This window comes from Lepeophtheirus salmonis, chromosome 4, assembly GCF_016086655.4.
Source record: "Lepeophtheirus salmonis chromosome 4, UVic_Lsal_1.4, whole genome shotgun sequence".
Lineage (NCBI taxonomy): Eukaryota > Metazoa > Arthropoda > Copepoda > Siphonostomatoida > Caligidae > Lepeophtheirus > Lepeophtheirus salmonis.
The window spans coordinates 1342844-1358168 of record NC_052134.2 but is presented as its reverse complement, the minus strand read 5'-3'; the positions used below and the strand labels follow the sequence as shown (position 1 = coordinate 1358168).

The 15325-nt window shown below is 29.7% G+C and overlaps 1 protein-coding gene across 1 annotated transcript in view; it reads left to right on the top strand.

Moving 5' to 3' along the window:
- Window positions 1–984: 984 nt before the first annotated feature.
- Window positions 985–15325, top strand: part of LOC121116845 (uncharacterized) — a 48501-nt gene continuing 34160 nt past the window's right edge. Inside the window, exons 1-3 of the mRNA XM_040711145.2 lie at window positions 985–1099; window positions 5028–5101; window positions 6320–6508. Coding sequence (XP_040567079.1) covers window positions 5088–5101; window positions 6320–6508 — 203 coding nt within the window. The 5' untranslated portion in view covers window positions 985–1099; window positions 5028–5087. The remainder of the gene's footprint in view (window positions 1100–5027; window positions 5102–6319; window positions 6509–15325) is intronic.

Below are 15325 nucleotides of genomic sequence, written 5' to 3'. Positions count from 1 at the left end.
TTACAATCAATGTCCTTCAGAGTCCTTTTATATGTGCACATTAAGTCCAAGACTTTCTTTGATAAGATAATTTATGAGGATCCTGTTCAAATCAAACTTCATAGCAAAACTATTGACAGTCGCCTTTCCCCTTTTCTCGTTCATGGTCTCCTTAGCTTAGGTTAATGTCCCCTAAAACACATTAATGGATTTATTGAGTGTATTGGAAGTCCCCCGTATGTCTATTGTTGTTTGAAAACAGCTCAAATAAGGGGATATTTCTGTTGTCCTTTGTTTTATTGCACTCATTTGTGATTCCACACCATATGTTGCTTCAATCGTAAAGAGGAACTTAAAAAAATAATTAATATAGGTGACTTTTAAGTTCTTTATTCTGACTCTGTCTGAGCTAGGCAGCAATTGAACAAAAAGAATGAAAAATAGTTAGAAATATAAATGCGTTAAGTAAAAATATAAAGTAGAATTTTTTGATTCTTATTGTGTCTCAAATTGATTTTTTCCCCCATTAAAAGATAAGTAGGTATTTTAAATAGTATGTACAAAATATGAAGTTCCCTCAAACAATTTTTAGCTTTTAACTCCAAGTCAACTCAGAATTCTTCAAAAACGACATTGAGTCCAAACCCTCAGCTTTGTTTCTAGGAGAATCTAATTGTTTTGGAAATGTTCACGTAATAATTGAATAATTTAGAGCAATATCCCACCCACTCTGATTCGATATATGTATATTAAATAGTTTATTATTTATTCATCCGACATTCAACTAGATCATGCAGATTATGTAAACTGTACAGTTTTAGTTGATAATAATTATGATTGTTTGCTTAGCCATTAATTCCACTTCAGTTTTCTCTCCAAATAATATCTTATTCGATACTCTTTTGATATTCATTCCTGTATTTTAAAACCTGGTAAACTTTCTTCGCATCAATTATTCATGAGTACCTTTCTACAGCATTTCTCGCAATTTATTATTACGTTATCATTCTACCATACTCTGTTGTATATTTTAAATGTGTATCAATGTTATGAATACAAATCCATAGTCTATTTTTAAGATAATTGGTGATCTGGTTATCTTCAACTGGATTTTTTGGGGGTAAGGCAATCATTATTCAATTCAAACTATGTATCTATCATTTTGAACGCTATAAACTACAAAAAAAAAAAAAACAGATTGGCAAAAATATATCCTATTAAATATTTATAAAAAAAATTGAGTTGGTTATGTAATAATAGGAAATTTGAATAAATCTCTTGTTTTTAGTTTTATATTTATTGTGGTATATCTAGGTATAGCTCAAGCATAAGTAATGGTTGTGTAATATTCTTATATTACAGTACTAACTTGACATACGAGGTGAACTAGACGGAGCTCGTAAGTCAAAGCAATTTTTCTCATAAGAAATATAAAATATAAAAAAGTTTATTTATTTTAAGCCTCCAAATTACTTTAACTAAACTTAGATTAATTTTCTTTGAAACTAAGATATATTTTTTTATGAATTAAGTTGTTACATGCCTACATATAACTGTTCCTCAGTTTTCTTGTCTTTTTTTACTTCACTGGTGATGGTACACCCCTCGTAACGAGTCTATCTCACGGACCCAATAAGTACGTTTTCGACTATTTCACCCTTAATATCCATCATCAACATGTGTGGTTTCTTCTCAATATCATTATTACCATTCACTCTGTTAAACTTTAATTAATGAACTCTGTTGCAAACATTTAGTATTAAATAAAAACTCATATGTTAATGATTTTTTTTTTTACTGAGAATCTCTCTGTATCACAAAATACTCGTGTTTCAAGGTAATACTGTAGATATTATGCTCTCAAAACAAAAAAAGAATTGTGTTGACTTAAAAACTTTTTTTCAAAGGTGAATTTTTTTAGCAATATATTTTTTTCTCTTGTCACACGTGTAGTTGAAATAAATAAAAAAATATTATTCACAATTCATATATTATTTAAATACATACATACATAAAGAAAAAAGTGTATGTTACGTGATCCTACAAATAACATCATATCAATAACTATTATTGTACATAGTTCAAAGCATACAAATATGCTATTTAATATTTAAAATAGAAGGAGCCATTTCAAGCTTAATTTTTTAAATACACTTTTGGGGAATAAATTGCTTTTTACTTACAAGCTCTGTCAAGGGACAAATTAAACCAAATGTCAAGGTATATTCTTATATTATTTTTTCTCGGCGTATAAAGTTGTATTTTAAATCCAACGTCAGCTAAAGTAAAAAAGTTGATTGGTTAACTTTTAAACAGTCAATCAGACTCGAATATTATTTATCGAGTTAGTATTAACGATCATTAACAACAAAAAAATTTAAATATGCCATCCTATTATAGTCTTTATGTCAACTCATATATTTGTTCAATCATCTGGGCATCTTGTCGTATGTACGTATATCTTTCGTAATGCGTTTACCTACATATATATGAGGGTCGTTTGGAAAGCACGTACAAAGTCCCAGATATGTCACTACAGGCGTGTATCGAGGCTATGTTTAGTTAATAGCATCTCTTGGACCAACTTTCAGCCAGATCGATCTATTTCTTTCTATTTACCATTTGTTCGAATCGAGGAAGAGGAAAAAAGTTTCAAAAAAGGGACGAAAATAATTTTGTGTGTTGATTAAACATTACTTTATGATAAAAAACACTTCAAGACAATAAAAAGAAGCTTGATAAACATAATGGGGATTCTGCACCTTCGATTAGAACATTTTATAAGTGGTTTCAAAATTTTTGGAGTGGCCATATGGGCACAAGTTATGTGAGAAGACCATGTCCTTGAGAACGTTCTGGTCCTTTTGAAAGAAGTGGCGGCCATAACTTATCCCTCTGTGCTGATCACTGTCAGGACCATAACAGAAACCGGATTCTTATGTTCTGAAGGCCCGTTTGATGCTACTACTTCATAAATCAGAAAGCCATATTTCTATTAATTTAGTGACCAGAACTGCTGAGTTGTGAGCTGGTGTATTGTCGTGATGGAAAATAACTTTTTGGTTGGTCAATCAGGGGGGGGGGGCAATGAATGATATACACCTGTAGTAATTTTACTCTTTTCCATATAATCAAAATCCAAAAGACAGTCTCCATAATATTTCCGGCCGATTCCTCGATTCAAACAGAAAGAAATAGACTGATCTGGCTAAAATTTGGTTTTTATTCTTCCAAGAGTTGCTACTAACTAAACATAACCTCGATATGTCCCAGTAGTGCCATATATTAAACTTTCCACATACTTTTCAAACGACCCTCGTATGTATATTGAGTTTTGTATTAATTCAATGTATGTATACGTGTTCCACAAAAAGTTATTGAACCATAACTAATTCCGTAACCTGTAGGAATTAATTCTCTTACTCTTTTAATTTGATTAACTAGATGAACTCTGCAAAGAAAGGAAAAATTTCATACGACATGATGAAAAAATATAATAGATTCCGGATATATCAGGAGCGACATCTGATGGAGGGAAAAATAATCTTGTAGCTAAGGAAATATCTTCAAGCTAACATGTGCATTTCACCACATAGTTTTATAGCTTTGCACCTCATTGTCTATACCCCTGGGTATGCTACCACAACTAGCTCTTTAAAATAAGCAAAAATACAGTATATTTTCCTTTCATTTAAAGCAGCTGACGATACGTATTATGAACTCAAAAAGCATATTATATATGATATGTATTTTCATAGTAATTTGCAAAAATCAAGGGAATTTTGCTTATAATTGTGTCATTCCATCATCAGTCATTGATAAAACTATACAATTAATGTATATAATAATTTATATCTAAGTAATAGTTAACAGTTGTTAACAAGAAAAATAGAGCAGGCTAGCCAAAAAATGTTTTTACAAAATTTCCTTTTCCCTTTTGACAGTCCAGATTGGATAAAATAGCTCGTGTCTATGTCATTGGTTAAAAAAACATAAAAAAACTAAAAGGGCAATGCAGGAAGTCCAGATAAATTGCTTTCTTTTGTTACTAAAATTAAGTTTAATAAAGGAATACAAATATTTAAAAGTATGTAACTAATTTTCTCGTGTATATTTTTGGAAAATAAATATTTTATATTAAATTATAACGTATTATATCATCAATTAATAGTATCCATTCCATTTGGGATGGATACTCACACACCAACATAAGCCTATCTTAAAAGTTTTCTTCCTATTACATTTCTACTATTGGCTCCATACCTTACCAGAATGATGACATCCTAAGCAAAATGAGCCCCTTCTTCTCATTGGTGCAGCATGCGTTTTTTCTTTTTCCGATTACATCTAATAATTTTGGTTACAAACAATAATTCAAATTTTAATTTATAAATATGTTTATAGGAGCACTATTAAAAAAATATATAACGACCCCCCTAAATTTCAACACTTTACTTTTGCATTTAGGTAGATCATTTTTTGTTCGAGTCTGTTGCTCACTCCTTTCATTCGGCAGACTCGTTGTGCTTCTAGTTACCTCTGTCAACGAAATGGAACCGAGGTTATATATTTTCTCTCTTATTTTGTTTCTTAGTCCTCAGGATTACGATAAAAGTTAAAAATCGATTTTGATCAAACTTTGTATGAAGATTATATATGTATATGGTCACAATAGTTTGATATTAGGCGGAGGTTTTGTACTCTACTGAGTGCCCATGCTATTTTTTTTTATGTATTCCTTATAAATGTGCCATTTTTCATTATAATTTATTGACAAAAAAAAAAGAGAGTGGCGCCGTTTTGCAGAAAAATAACACAACTCCCTGAATCATAATATTATTTATTTAATTATTATTCGTGAATTCAAAATTGTATATAGATTGCAAAAGAAAAATATATTAAAAATGAAGCTCTTTTTTAATTTATTTACTTTGCATCCCAAACTATATACATAACAGATTCAAACTTTATATATAAAGTATATCTGGTCATAAATTAAATATTCGTTCACGTATGTATATATTTTATATCAACAATCATATTTATAGGTGGATTAACAGTCTAAGGATGACAGAAATGGTAAAACAACAATACCAACTGTGACATTGATGCACAGAATACAGTAAGTATTACTATTGTCTTCCTTCAATCCAACAGTTTAAACAATTAGGAAATAGCTAATGAACAAACAACTCAATTTCAAAATCAAATAAAGTTTTAGGGATATAAATATAAGAATTTTAGATAATCATTGACCTTGGATTGAAATGGCGTGTCCCCGATTGTTTTTACCACAAAAAACAAACAATGATCTTTATCAGTGGCTAAGGAAACTCAATACTGTCGAGTCAAGACTTTAAAAATATAAACGTAAATTAAGAACTCAAATAGTAGATCAAACCCCCGAAAATATAAAATCGAAAAAAATAAAAAATGATGACAATGTACATTGAAAAAAACAAAAACAAACTAATATTCAAAGTATCTCAAATCTCAGAATTTCCTTTGATATGGTCGTTCTTAGTGATGTGTTGATGAAGAAATAAGTCTAGCAATACTTGAATAATACTTGTTTGCTTTGCTAGAGAAAGATGTCACTTTTTTTTTCCAATCAACAGTCACTACAAACAAAGGTTGAACAATTGATTTATTTTATGAGTGATAAGGACCACAAGTCACTTATTATAGTGGTGAGGGGAACCATAAGATTATATATTTTCTAACTTGTGTAGCTATATGGCGGAAAGCTAAAAAACTCATAACAATATTTTTGGATGTTAATAACTCTAGTATCCTTTCTATACTAAATTTAGTAGGCAAATGGCTCGAGATATTATATTATAATTATTCAAGTAGATTTCAGAGTTAATAAGGTCATTTAACCAAGTTTCTCTGATCCATACACACTAAGGCTGGATGGTACACTTTTTTAGTTATTACAAAAAGTGGATCCTGTCCTTGGATGTCTAATAAATGTATCATTTTTGATCACAATGCTAAACATCATAGTTTGTGTTAAAGGTAAAATATACACTTTCATTATAATCATAAGATCACCTTAAAACTTATGATTATAAAGGTATGTAAGTTGTTTTTTTTTCAGAAAAATATTTTGTATAAATATTATACTAATCGAGGTGTATTGACGATAAATATAAATATTGCACTTTGTCGACAACAAAAGTAGACTAAATTCGAGTTATAAAGATTCTTTTAATATTTCTCATAGTAAAAGAAATCAGGGTCTCACCATCTCAATCTAAGAAATTTTTAAGTAGTGTAATATGCACATTTGTATGTCATTTTTAAATATACTATTATATATATATCCAATTTCCAGACAAAAAACTTCAATTGAAATGTGTTGGAGTCAGACAATTAGCTCAATATTTTTTTGTCAAAGAATGATACCTGAAGATTGTGCTTCTCCGTTTATCTTTAATATTTTTCGGTATGGGCTTGCTCTTCTCTATCTAGGATCGCTATTCATAGTTATTGGATATCATAATCCGTGGATCGCTTTCATAAGGTGCAGTAAGAACTAAGTTTAATTCTTTCATTTATTTTTGACAGAAAAAGGATTGAACATTCATCTTTATCATATATATTAAAAAATATTTAATGCACATTTTTATTAAAAATTATTAATCACATTTTCCTTTTAAAAAAATCACACAGGAAATATTTGACAGCACTCCTCTCAAACAAACTGTTCCAACAACCATATGCAATTAATTTTTCGGAAGTATATTTCACTAGAAAGCTACTAAAAAATAAATATATCATTACTCACGCTTAACAATCCACTAAAACACAGTAATTAACCTTCATTATTCTCCAATTAATAAAAACTTTTCTTGATTTTATATTAATGGAGTTTTTACCATTTACTTAATTAAATGTCATCATTTCGCCAAATAATTTACAAACAGTATTATTTTACACTATCAACAATTTAAAAAATGTTTGATAGCAATATTAACATGGTAAATTTAACAAATATAGTAAATTAATAAGTACATTGTATTAACAATTTAATTATCGTTTAAATAGTTTGAAAGTATCACAGCTCAAATTGAAAAGCTCAATTTAGAACTTCAGTTCATTTTATTATAATTTTAAAGTTTTGGAAAAATAGGTTTTTCCTTTGTTAGGTAGACATGGACTGAAAAGTACCAGACTTCATCCATAGATGGTGCTATTTTTTTAAAATATATCGAATTTAGTTAGTACCAACGTTTAGGGGACAGATGTCATAATTTCACCACAATTTATTATTTAGTTTGTTAGTTATTGTTGTCAAAATAATGGATCAAAAACAATTTTTGTGTTTTAATTCTGGCCTGCTTCTCCATAATAAAAAATGCCGTTCAAGCTAAGGAGTTTATCAATACTACGGGGAAAAAATTGATCCTCTTTTGAGCTAATCCATCCATCTAATCATTTTTACACATCTTCGTAAGAAGTGAAGCACTGCTGAGCAATTGCTTATTTTATCGATTCAAACAGATAATAATCAGATTTAGCCAAATCTTGTGAGTAAGCCTTTTTTAAATATTTCCCAACCAAACGTCTCAACTGTTTCCATGGCCAGTTTTTCATTCTGAATTATTGTATTATCCTAAATCCATCATTTGTTAACGATAGTGTTCACTGTTAACGATTTTGCCAGGTTTTAGCAGCTCATGATAGATCACACCTTTTTGATGCCACAAAATACTACTTTTTCTGTACTGTTTATTAAACTTGTAGTGTGAAGAATTTAAAATCTTTTATGTCAGAAGTCAGAACAAAGGAGATGATACAAAGGCGTTCTCTGACTGCGGCTACAAGGACTGTTATTTTCATTTGTTGGTAAATTCCAGTTTCATATATACACACTTTTGTATATCTGACACATAAATGACCGTATCTATAAAGAAACAAACACTTCTTGAATCTTTTCATGAGACGTGACAGAGCTAGAGTATGATGTAAACCAAAACAGCATGACAGAAAAATCTAAAGTACATTTTGGAAATTACAATGTTAATATTCTAAATGAAATTAAGTTGATCAAAAAAAAAAATTAAGATTTTTTTAGAAGTTGACTTACAAAATAATCAAATTATGTTTGAATCCATTCAAATCATGATTTTCAAGTAAGTATTTTAATTTATCTTAATCCCATAAAATTATATATATTATCTTTCTAAGTGTATATATGCGAGGATATAGAACGATTTACAATAGTGTATGAATATTGTCTAATAACCAAGATAGTGTAGTATATTCTTAGAAATGAATGCTGGATAATGATCACTGCAAAATATTTTTTTATATTATGTGATTATTATACAAGATATAAGCATTATTCTGAAGGCCACTGGTTTTTGAAAATTCCAATATGTATTGGAACCTACATTATTCTCAAATATATAAAGTTTACTTATATTCATATGATTTGTACTGAATGTCTAACAAATACTAATTATGTACGTATATTATTATAAATGAAAAATTGTTAATTACATTTGAAAAATTAACAAATCTTTGCTTTAGAGTTACAATATAATAATTTCCCCATTTTTTTTGCAATGGATTCTTAATCAAAATGGAGTCATTTTAAAAATAATTCTATGATGTCAAGAAATAATTGGATTACATAAAAAATATTATACAGGATCGGCGACAAAAAATTTCCCACTTGACGCATATATGTTTATTTACATATATACACATCATATATATAAATATATTATATGGACTAGATTCTTATGATTACCATTTTTAATCAATATAGCCGCTTTCAGCGGCAATTCAGTGCTCAAGGCGAGGCTGGAAGGCGGCACAGATATTTGGTGGACATTGAGGCCCATGCATTGCAACTGCAGCCATTAGGAAGTTCACGTTGGGGTGGCTAACTTTATAGGGCTTTGCCTCAATATGTGCTTAAATGCTGTATTCCAATTCTTTGAGGTTAGGACTTTGGGGGGCTCAACAGTCCTAAGTCCCGTAAGAAATGTTCTTGGGAGATTATTGCCGAGGAAGTTTTGGACGGTTATGGCTGTGTGAACGGGGGCTCCGTCCTACTAGAATATGACGTATCACTCCCTGGACCATTTCTAGAGGCACTGGACTACCTTTTTCTTGCTGATGTCGAGTATTCATCAGCTTAAAGACACAACTTAAAGGCCGGTTGGGAAACATATTGGTTTCATATTTTTATCATTGGATGCGACCAGGTCTATCATAATCACGGACGCAGCATGATATGTGGTGGCCACGTACCTAGAAGAGCCATATGTCAGGGAATGGCAATACCCGGTCATTTTGCCGGTTAAAAACTGGATCCACCGTGAAACTCTTCTCATCTGTAAACCCAATGATTTTAGTTGGATTTCGCTTCCTCGCGTTCAAGAGTTTTTTTGCCCCTCTCAAGTTTCTTATCACGCTGTTTTGCAATAATAAGGACCTTTCAACTCTTCTGAGGGATTTGTCGACTATTATTTTTTTATCCTGAGAGATGCTGTCGACCTTGCCATCCCGAAATACTCTGCAGTGGATATGATCGTGGAGTTCGGGTTGGTTCCTCCTTATCCCTTTCCAGATCCACTTTTTGTTTTCTCCGACTTCCACTGCGTCGCTTAAGGTCCTGGGCAGCTTCCATTCACTTTTTAACGTTGTAGAAGGTCTTGCAGTCTCAGTTGAACTGTTCGGCGATCTCCATGGTGGGAACTTGTATGTCGAGTAGAGTGATGATTTTTTCTCGTCAGAACTCCATCTTGAAACCGACTTGTACTAATGTAATGGACAAAAAACAAAAAAAAGTATTCTTTGAACTTTCTGTAGAAACTCACAAAACTTATTTAACTAATCTAGAACCCGAGATAGCAGGCCACAAAGTTATGGATAATTTTTTTTCCGACGACCCAATGTGTCCCAATATATTCCGGAAATGAAACAGTCATATTATAAATTATTTTATGATGCAGTATTATCAGGGAACATTATACTATAAAAAAACAACAACATTTTACTTATTTTTAGTTCCTTTTTCCTCACAATATGAATTCCAATATCTCTAACAACCCATGAAAAAATCCTTAGATCTTTTACAAAACATCCTCATTACACATATCATTTTAAGACTATTAACAAATGATTTGGAAAATATTTGTACTTAATTAATGTTTTTTCTGTAGAAATTTTCATATATAATTAAAGTAAAAAGCTTTGAGAAACAACTTTTAACCATCCATAATCAACAACTTTTACTGATATATTTATCTCTGAGAAATATTAGAATGCAAAAAAAAGTTTATTTATTAACGTAAATATTTATGTATACATATACATACAAAATTTATGAAATAAAGTTAAAAAAAAACTTTTTGCATTTCTTTGAAGTCGATTTGAAGAGAATAATATACATTTTCAATAACGGAGGAACATAATCATGTATTTATTATTTATGGTTTCCAAACCCGCGTACAAAATATGACTAATGAAATATTAAAATTTGAATTACAAAATGAAAAAAAAAACTGCATTACCCTGTAATTTTATGTGAAACCCATTTACCAAATTTACACATAAAACACATCAAATGGACTATATACAAGGTGGGAAATTTAAATTTGGAACAAGTTTAGACCTCAATACCTTAGCAACCCCTAATGTGGCCCAAAAAGATTTCTATATGAATTAAACTCTTTTTTTTTCATCAAAAAAACGATTTACCTTTTGAAAAAAGTGACATTGAGTATTCTGTAATATATTTCTACAACAAAGCCTGTTACTTGCAAATCCCCATAAATTATTGCGGGCTCCTGAATTGGGTAATAAAATTGACTAAGAAGATCAAAATCAATTATGAGAAAGGGAACCTTCCGCAAATATTCTTTGTCTAAATTGAATTGTAGGATTGTTTAAATTACTTAGTAGTCTGTCTTTACTGGGTACGCATTTACAAATATTAATTAGTACGGGCATATCAAGTTATATTTTACATAAACTATTTCTAACAAAATAATAATAGTTTCTAAATATTTATAATATTTCTTTGATCTATAATGATTAGTTTTTACATGTATGATTTATGTTATATATCAAAATTGATTCTGAGACTTTGTTTTAAATTTCCTTAGCTTTATTCTTGGCTTTAAACTTTTCAAATGTATCTCTTAACCTTGTAGAAACCCTTTGAAACAAGTTTTAATGCCAAAGACTGGGAGTAAAGTGGGTATTTGTCTGATTTTAAAAGCTCATCCTTGACTTTTAGTTTTTTATCAGACCAATGGGATTCTGGATTGTAGGATTCTGCAACATGACAAGCAAATTAATTTATATCCCTTTTGAAGCTCTTTTCAGTAATCAGGAAATAGATAAACAGTAACACAGAAGGACATTATTGAGTCCAAAATCTTCATATTTTTTTTTTTAAAGAATGTGTTTCTTCTTTGAACTTTTTGTACCATAGGACTCAAATCCAGATCTACCCTTACTGCCAATAATCTATTTTCTTGAATATCTCCTTCAGTGTCTATTTTTTATATATGTAGTTGACACATTAGCCACTCAAGTGTCAATTCATGGGATATTTCAAGCTTTTTTACAGTTCAGGAACAAATTCCATCACTGGTGTTACAAACGTCACATAGGATAGCAATGGTTGATTCTAAGCCATTATGAGCCTGTTTCACATATAGTACTTCCTCGCCTGTTCCTCCACTTTTCTTCTTCTTCATCACAAAGGATCAATATATTTATGTTGGAGATCCCATATAGAAAAAAGACTATGATAAATTTGTTTATAGGTATGTCGTTTTTAAATTTAGAGAATTTATTTTTGAGTGTTTGTTAACGTTGATTTTATCTTCTAGTTTCAAATTATAAATATTACATATCCTTGTATTTTTTGAGAGATTAAATTTCAATGAAATTAAAACAACTTTATGTTAGTCTACTTTTAATAATGACTAATAATTACGTCTTCAAATAATCTTGATAGTCAACAAGTAAAAAGTGAAATACAGAAGAATTATTAATACCAAATCCTTCAAAGAGGAATAATTTCTCAAAATACTAAAAATTTTTCTGTTTCTAGTTATAGTTATTATTAAACAGTTATATATTTTCATTTTTAAGAGACACTTTACTTCTTTTATGTATCTCAATCCTGGAAGATTGAGATTTTTTTAAGAATTCTAAATGTCACAATATCAGTTCATTAAGATACGATCCAATAAAGATATAGAAAATCAATAGAGGCTCACGATAATTATATCCTATGAAGTTCAGTGAATATTTCTATAGGTTTTTTTTAGTAAGGGTGCTTCAACTTATATTATATATAATATACAAATTGTTGAAGATTTTACCTAATTTCTTTTTTCATCACAAATTATAAGCCTATACATTTATGTATGATAATTGATAATTACGAGCACATTTACAAAAGTGTACTTGCTAAATCCAATTTCTCATTACTTTTTACAATAAATTGATCAACATTGCAGTAATTTTGCTTTCAATATTTCCTCTGAGCTCTTCTAACGTCGTCAACTTGTTGTCATCTCCCTTAATCCAGCATTTTTTGCTTGGCAACATAAAACCGTGTAAAATGAATCAAAACACTCATCTTTACTCTCCTTCTTTCTCACTAAATTGACCCGTTCCAATGTTACATTAATTTGCTTCTTAAGGTCATTTTCAATAAGATCCATGATTTCTTTTAAATAATTTTTTCCATCCATTTCGATTGACATGCCATCTTATCGAGCATTTTTGACAACACAATGACTTAAAACCTGCCTTATTCTTTATTTCTTTCTGATCCCCAAATCCAAGAGCAAAACATATAAGTCTCCCATTTAGTCTGTCAATTTACAAATTCTTTATATTCTATGTTTATTTCAAGCTGAGGTGGAGATTTTATAAGTATTTTCATTTCTTGATTTATTTTTGTGACACTTTCTTCTTCCAAAGATCGTTCTTCTATTTTGTCAGAATTCTTGCAATTAAATGCCTTAAACATTCTTTCCAATATTTCACGGCGCTGTTATCTCTTCTCATGGACTCCCCACTAATGCTAGAGAAAGTGACGTTTTAACCTGTTTAGTAAACTATTAAACCTCCAACATAGACTAATGACTTCAGGTGACTCCAAAAAAATAATCTAAAGGTGTTCAATCGTACCATCCATGAGACCAATCACCTGGCCCTTTTCTCGAAATAACGCACTCAAAACATTTGCTTTGCAATAAATCGAATGTAACGTTTCCTGTGTTACAAGTAGAAAACACATATTTGATAAATCAATAGCAAGTAATTTGAGGGAAAAAAAAAAATTACAAATCATGGTGCAATAGCAATAGCTATTCACAGAAACGTGCCGATTATCATCGTCAACGAAAAAATATGAGAAATGATCCCTTAAGTATGAAGTCCAAACCAAAAAATAATTTTTTCGGGATACAATGATGTCTCGCAAAGTACTTGTGAATTGCTGCTTAACCAGTAATTCATATTTTGAAGAGTGAGCTTTCACTGAAGAAGATTTTGCGATGAGAATGAGTTATTTTTTATTACATTTATTTTGATAATAAATGTGGATAATTTGTCATTGCTGATCAAGTGCAAATCGCTCGATAATGAGATGTATGGAGTGTCCAAATGTCACAGGAAGAAAATAAATATGGCGTCGTTTTTTCCTTATTGGAAAAAAATTGAAGCGTCCATAATGAAAAACCCTTTTAAATACGAACTCTTTTGATATGTTCTGATTTAAAAACACAAAAAAAAAATCCTTTATAGCCTACTATTTCATTACAATTGATGCATAAGTATTAAATATGAAACATTATGAACGAATTTGCTACAAGTAGCTAAGAAGTTAAACTTAAAGTAAAGAATGTATACTTTGCAAAATTTTATCTAAAGAATTTTTTGTTTGAAAAGGAATAAAGCCATCAAGTCTAAATTGTTTTTACAAAAAAAAAAAAGTTTTATTTGACCCGCCACTGTACAATTTTATTTAAAATTTAAACAAAAAATTGTATTGAACTAAACTGATCTGATAAACAAACAAACAATGGAAAGGAAACGCGAATACAAAGTATCGATATTGTTTTTCATATAATAATAAATCAATTTAAGCATTACAAAGGCTCTAAAATCGTTTAAATCCTTACCAAACTTGTTAAAAAATATATTATATATGTTTTGCAACGTCATATATAAAAAAAATTGCTTCTAAGAAGTATAGTTTAGCAGTAATATGGACTTGATTTTGGCATTTTTAGAAGAAACTTCACACAAGTTAGTTAAATATTACATATTTCCAAAGCATTAGTGAGTGTCGCTCAATTGAGAGCAAGCTCATTGTTTTAATTAACGAGCGGGAGTGCGCTCGCCATTTTAGAAGATAAATAAAATTGCTCCAATTTTCGTTCATTTCTCTCGAAGCTCGTAATAACATTTCCCCTAATCCAGCGGTTCCCAAACTTTTTGTTAATTTTATTAACACACCTATTTTGATCAAACCAATTATTTGGATGATTATAGGGTATTGAGAATCATGTATGGTTGTCGCACTTCATCTTGCCTAAAAACATACTGTTTGAAAGCCACTACTACCCATTAGCACAATTAATATTTTCTTAGTTGCAAGTGGTAATTGATTAATTTTTATTCAAAGATATATGAAAATTTGACAGAATTCCATTTAGATCTAATCAATCACAAATATTTCCTACTGATTTTTACACTGCTGTTCTTAAATACTGTTGAGAAAGTATTTTCTAAAGGTGCTCAATTATTTCCAGATAGATGCCAGAGTTTAAAAGATGACAAGTTTGAAAAAAAAAAAAAAAACTTTTGTCCATGAATCAAATATTTAATAGTTAAAAGATTGGATTAATCATTTTATGATTTTTTTTATTTTAAACATAATTTTTGATCTTTAAGTTTGATTTATTCTTGTACCTCATTTCTACTCATTTTTTTAGTATTATGTTTATATGTCATTCATACGTTATTATTTATATGCATAGTCAAATCCATCCTATATTAAAATTTGTGTGCGACTTCTTTTACAGTGAGTAGGATAAAAGGTGCTTATATTTAAAAAAAAGAAGGAATCAACGTCCCATTCTCATTTTTCATTGAATAACTGTTCATTATTGTATTTCTTCATCTTCAAAAAGAAAAAATAAACAAAACACTAATGGATCTTCTTGCCATTACCAAAAAAAAGAAGAAAAAAAAAACAACTTTTTTTTGATAAGTTTTGTACCAACAACTCGCTCATAATAGCAATTTTTCTGCGCTTATTTATGAAAAAACAATTTCCAAACATCAACTA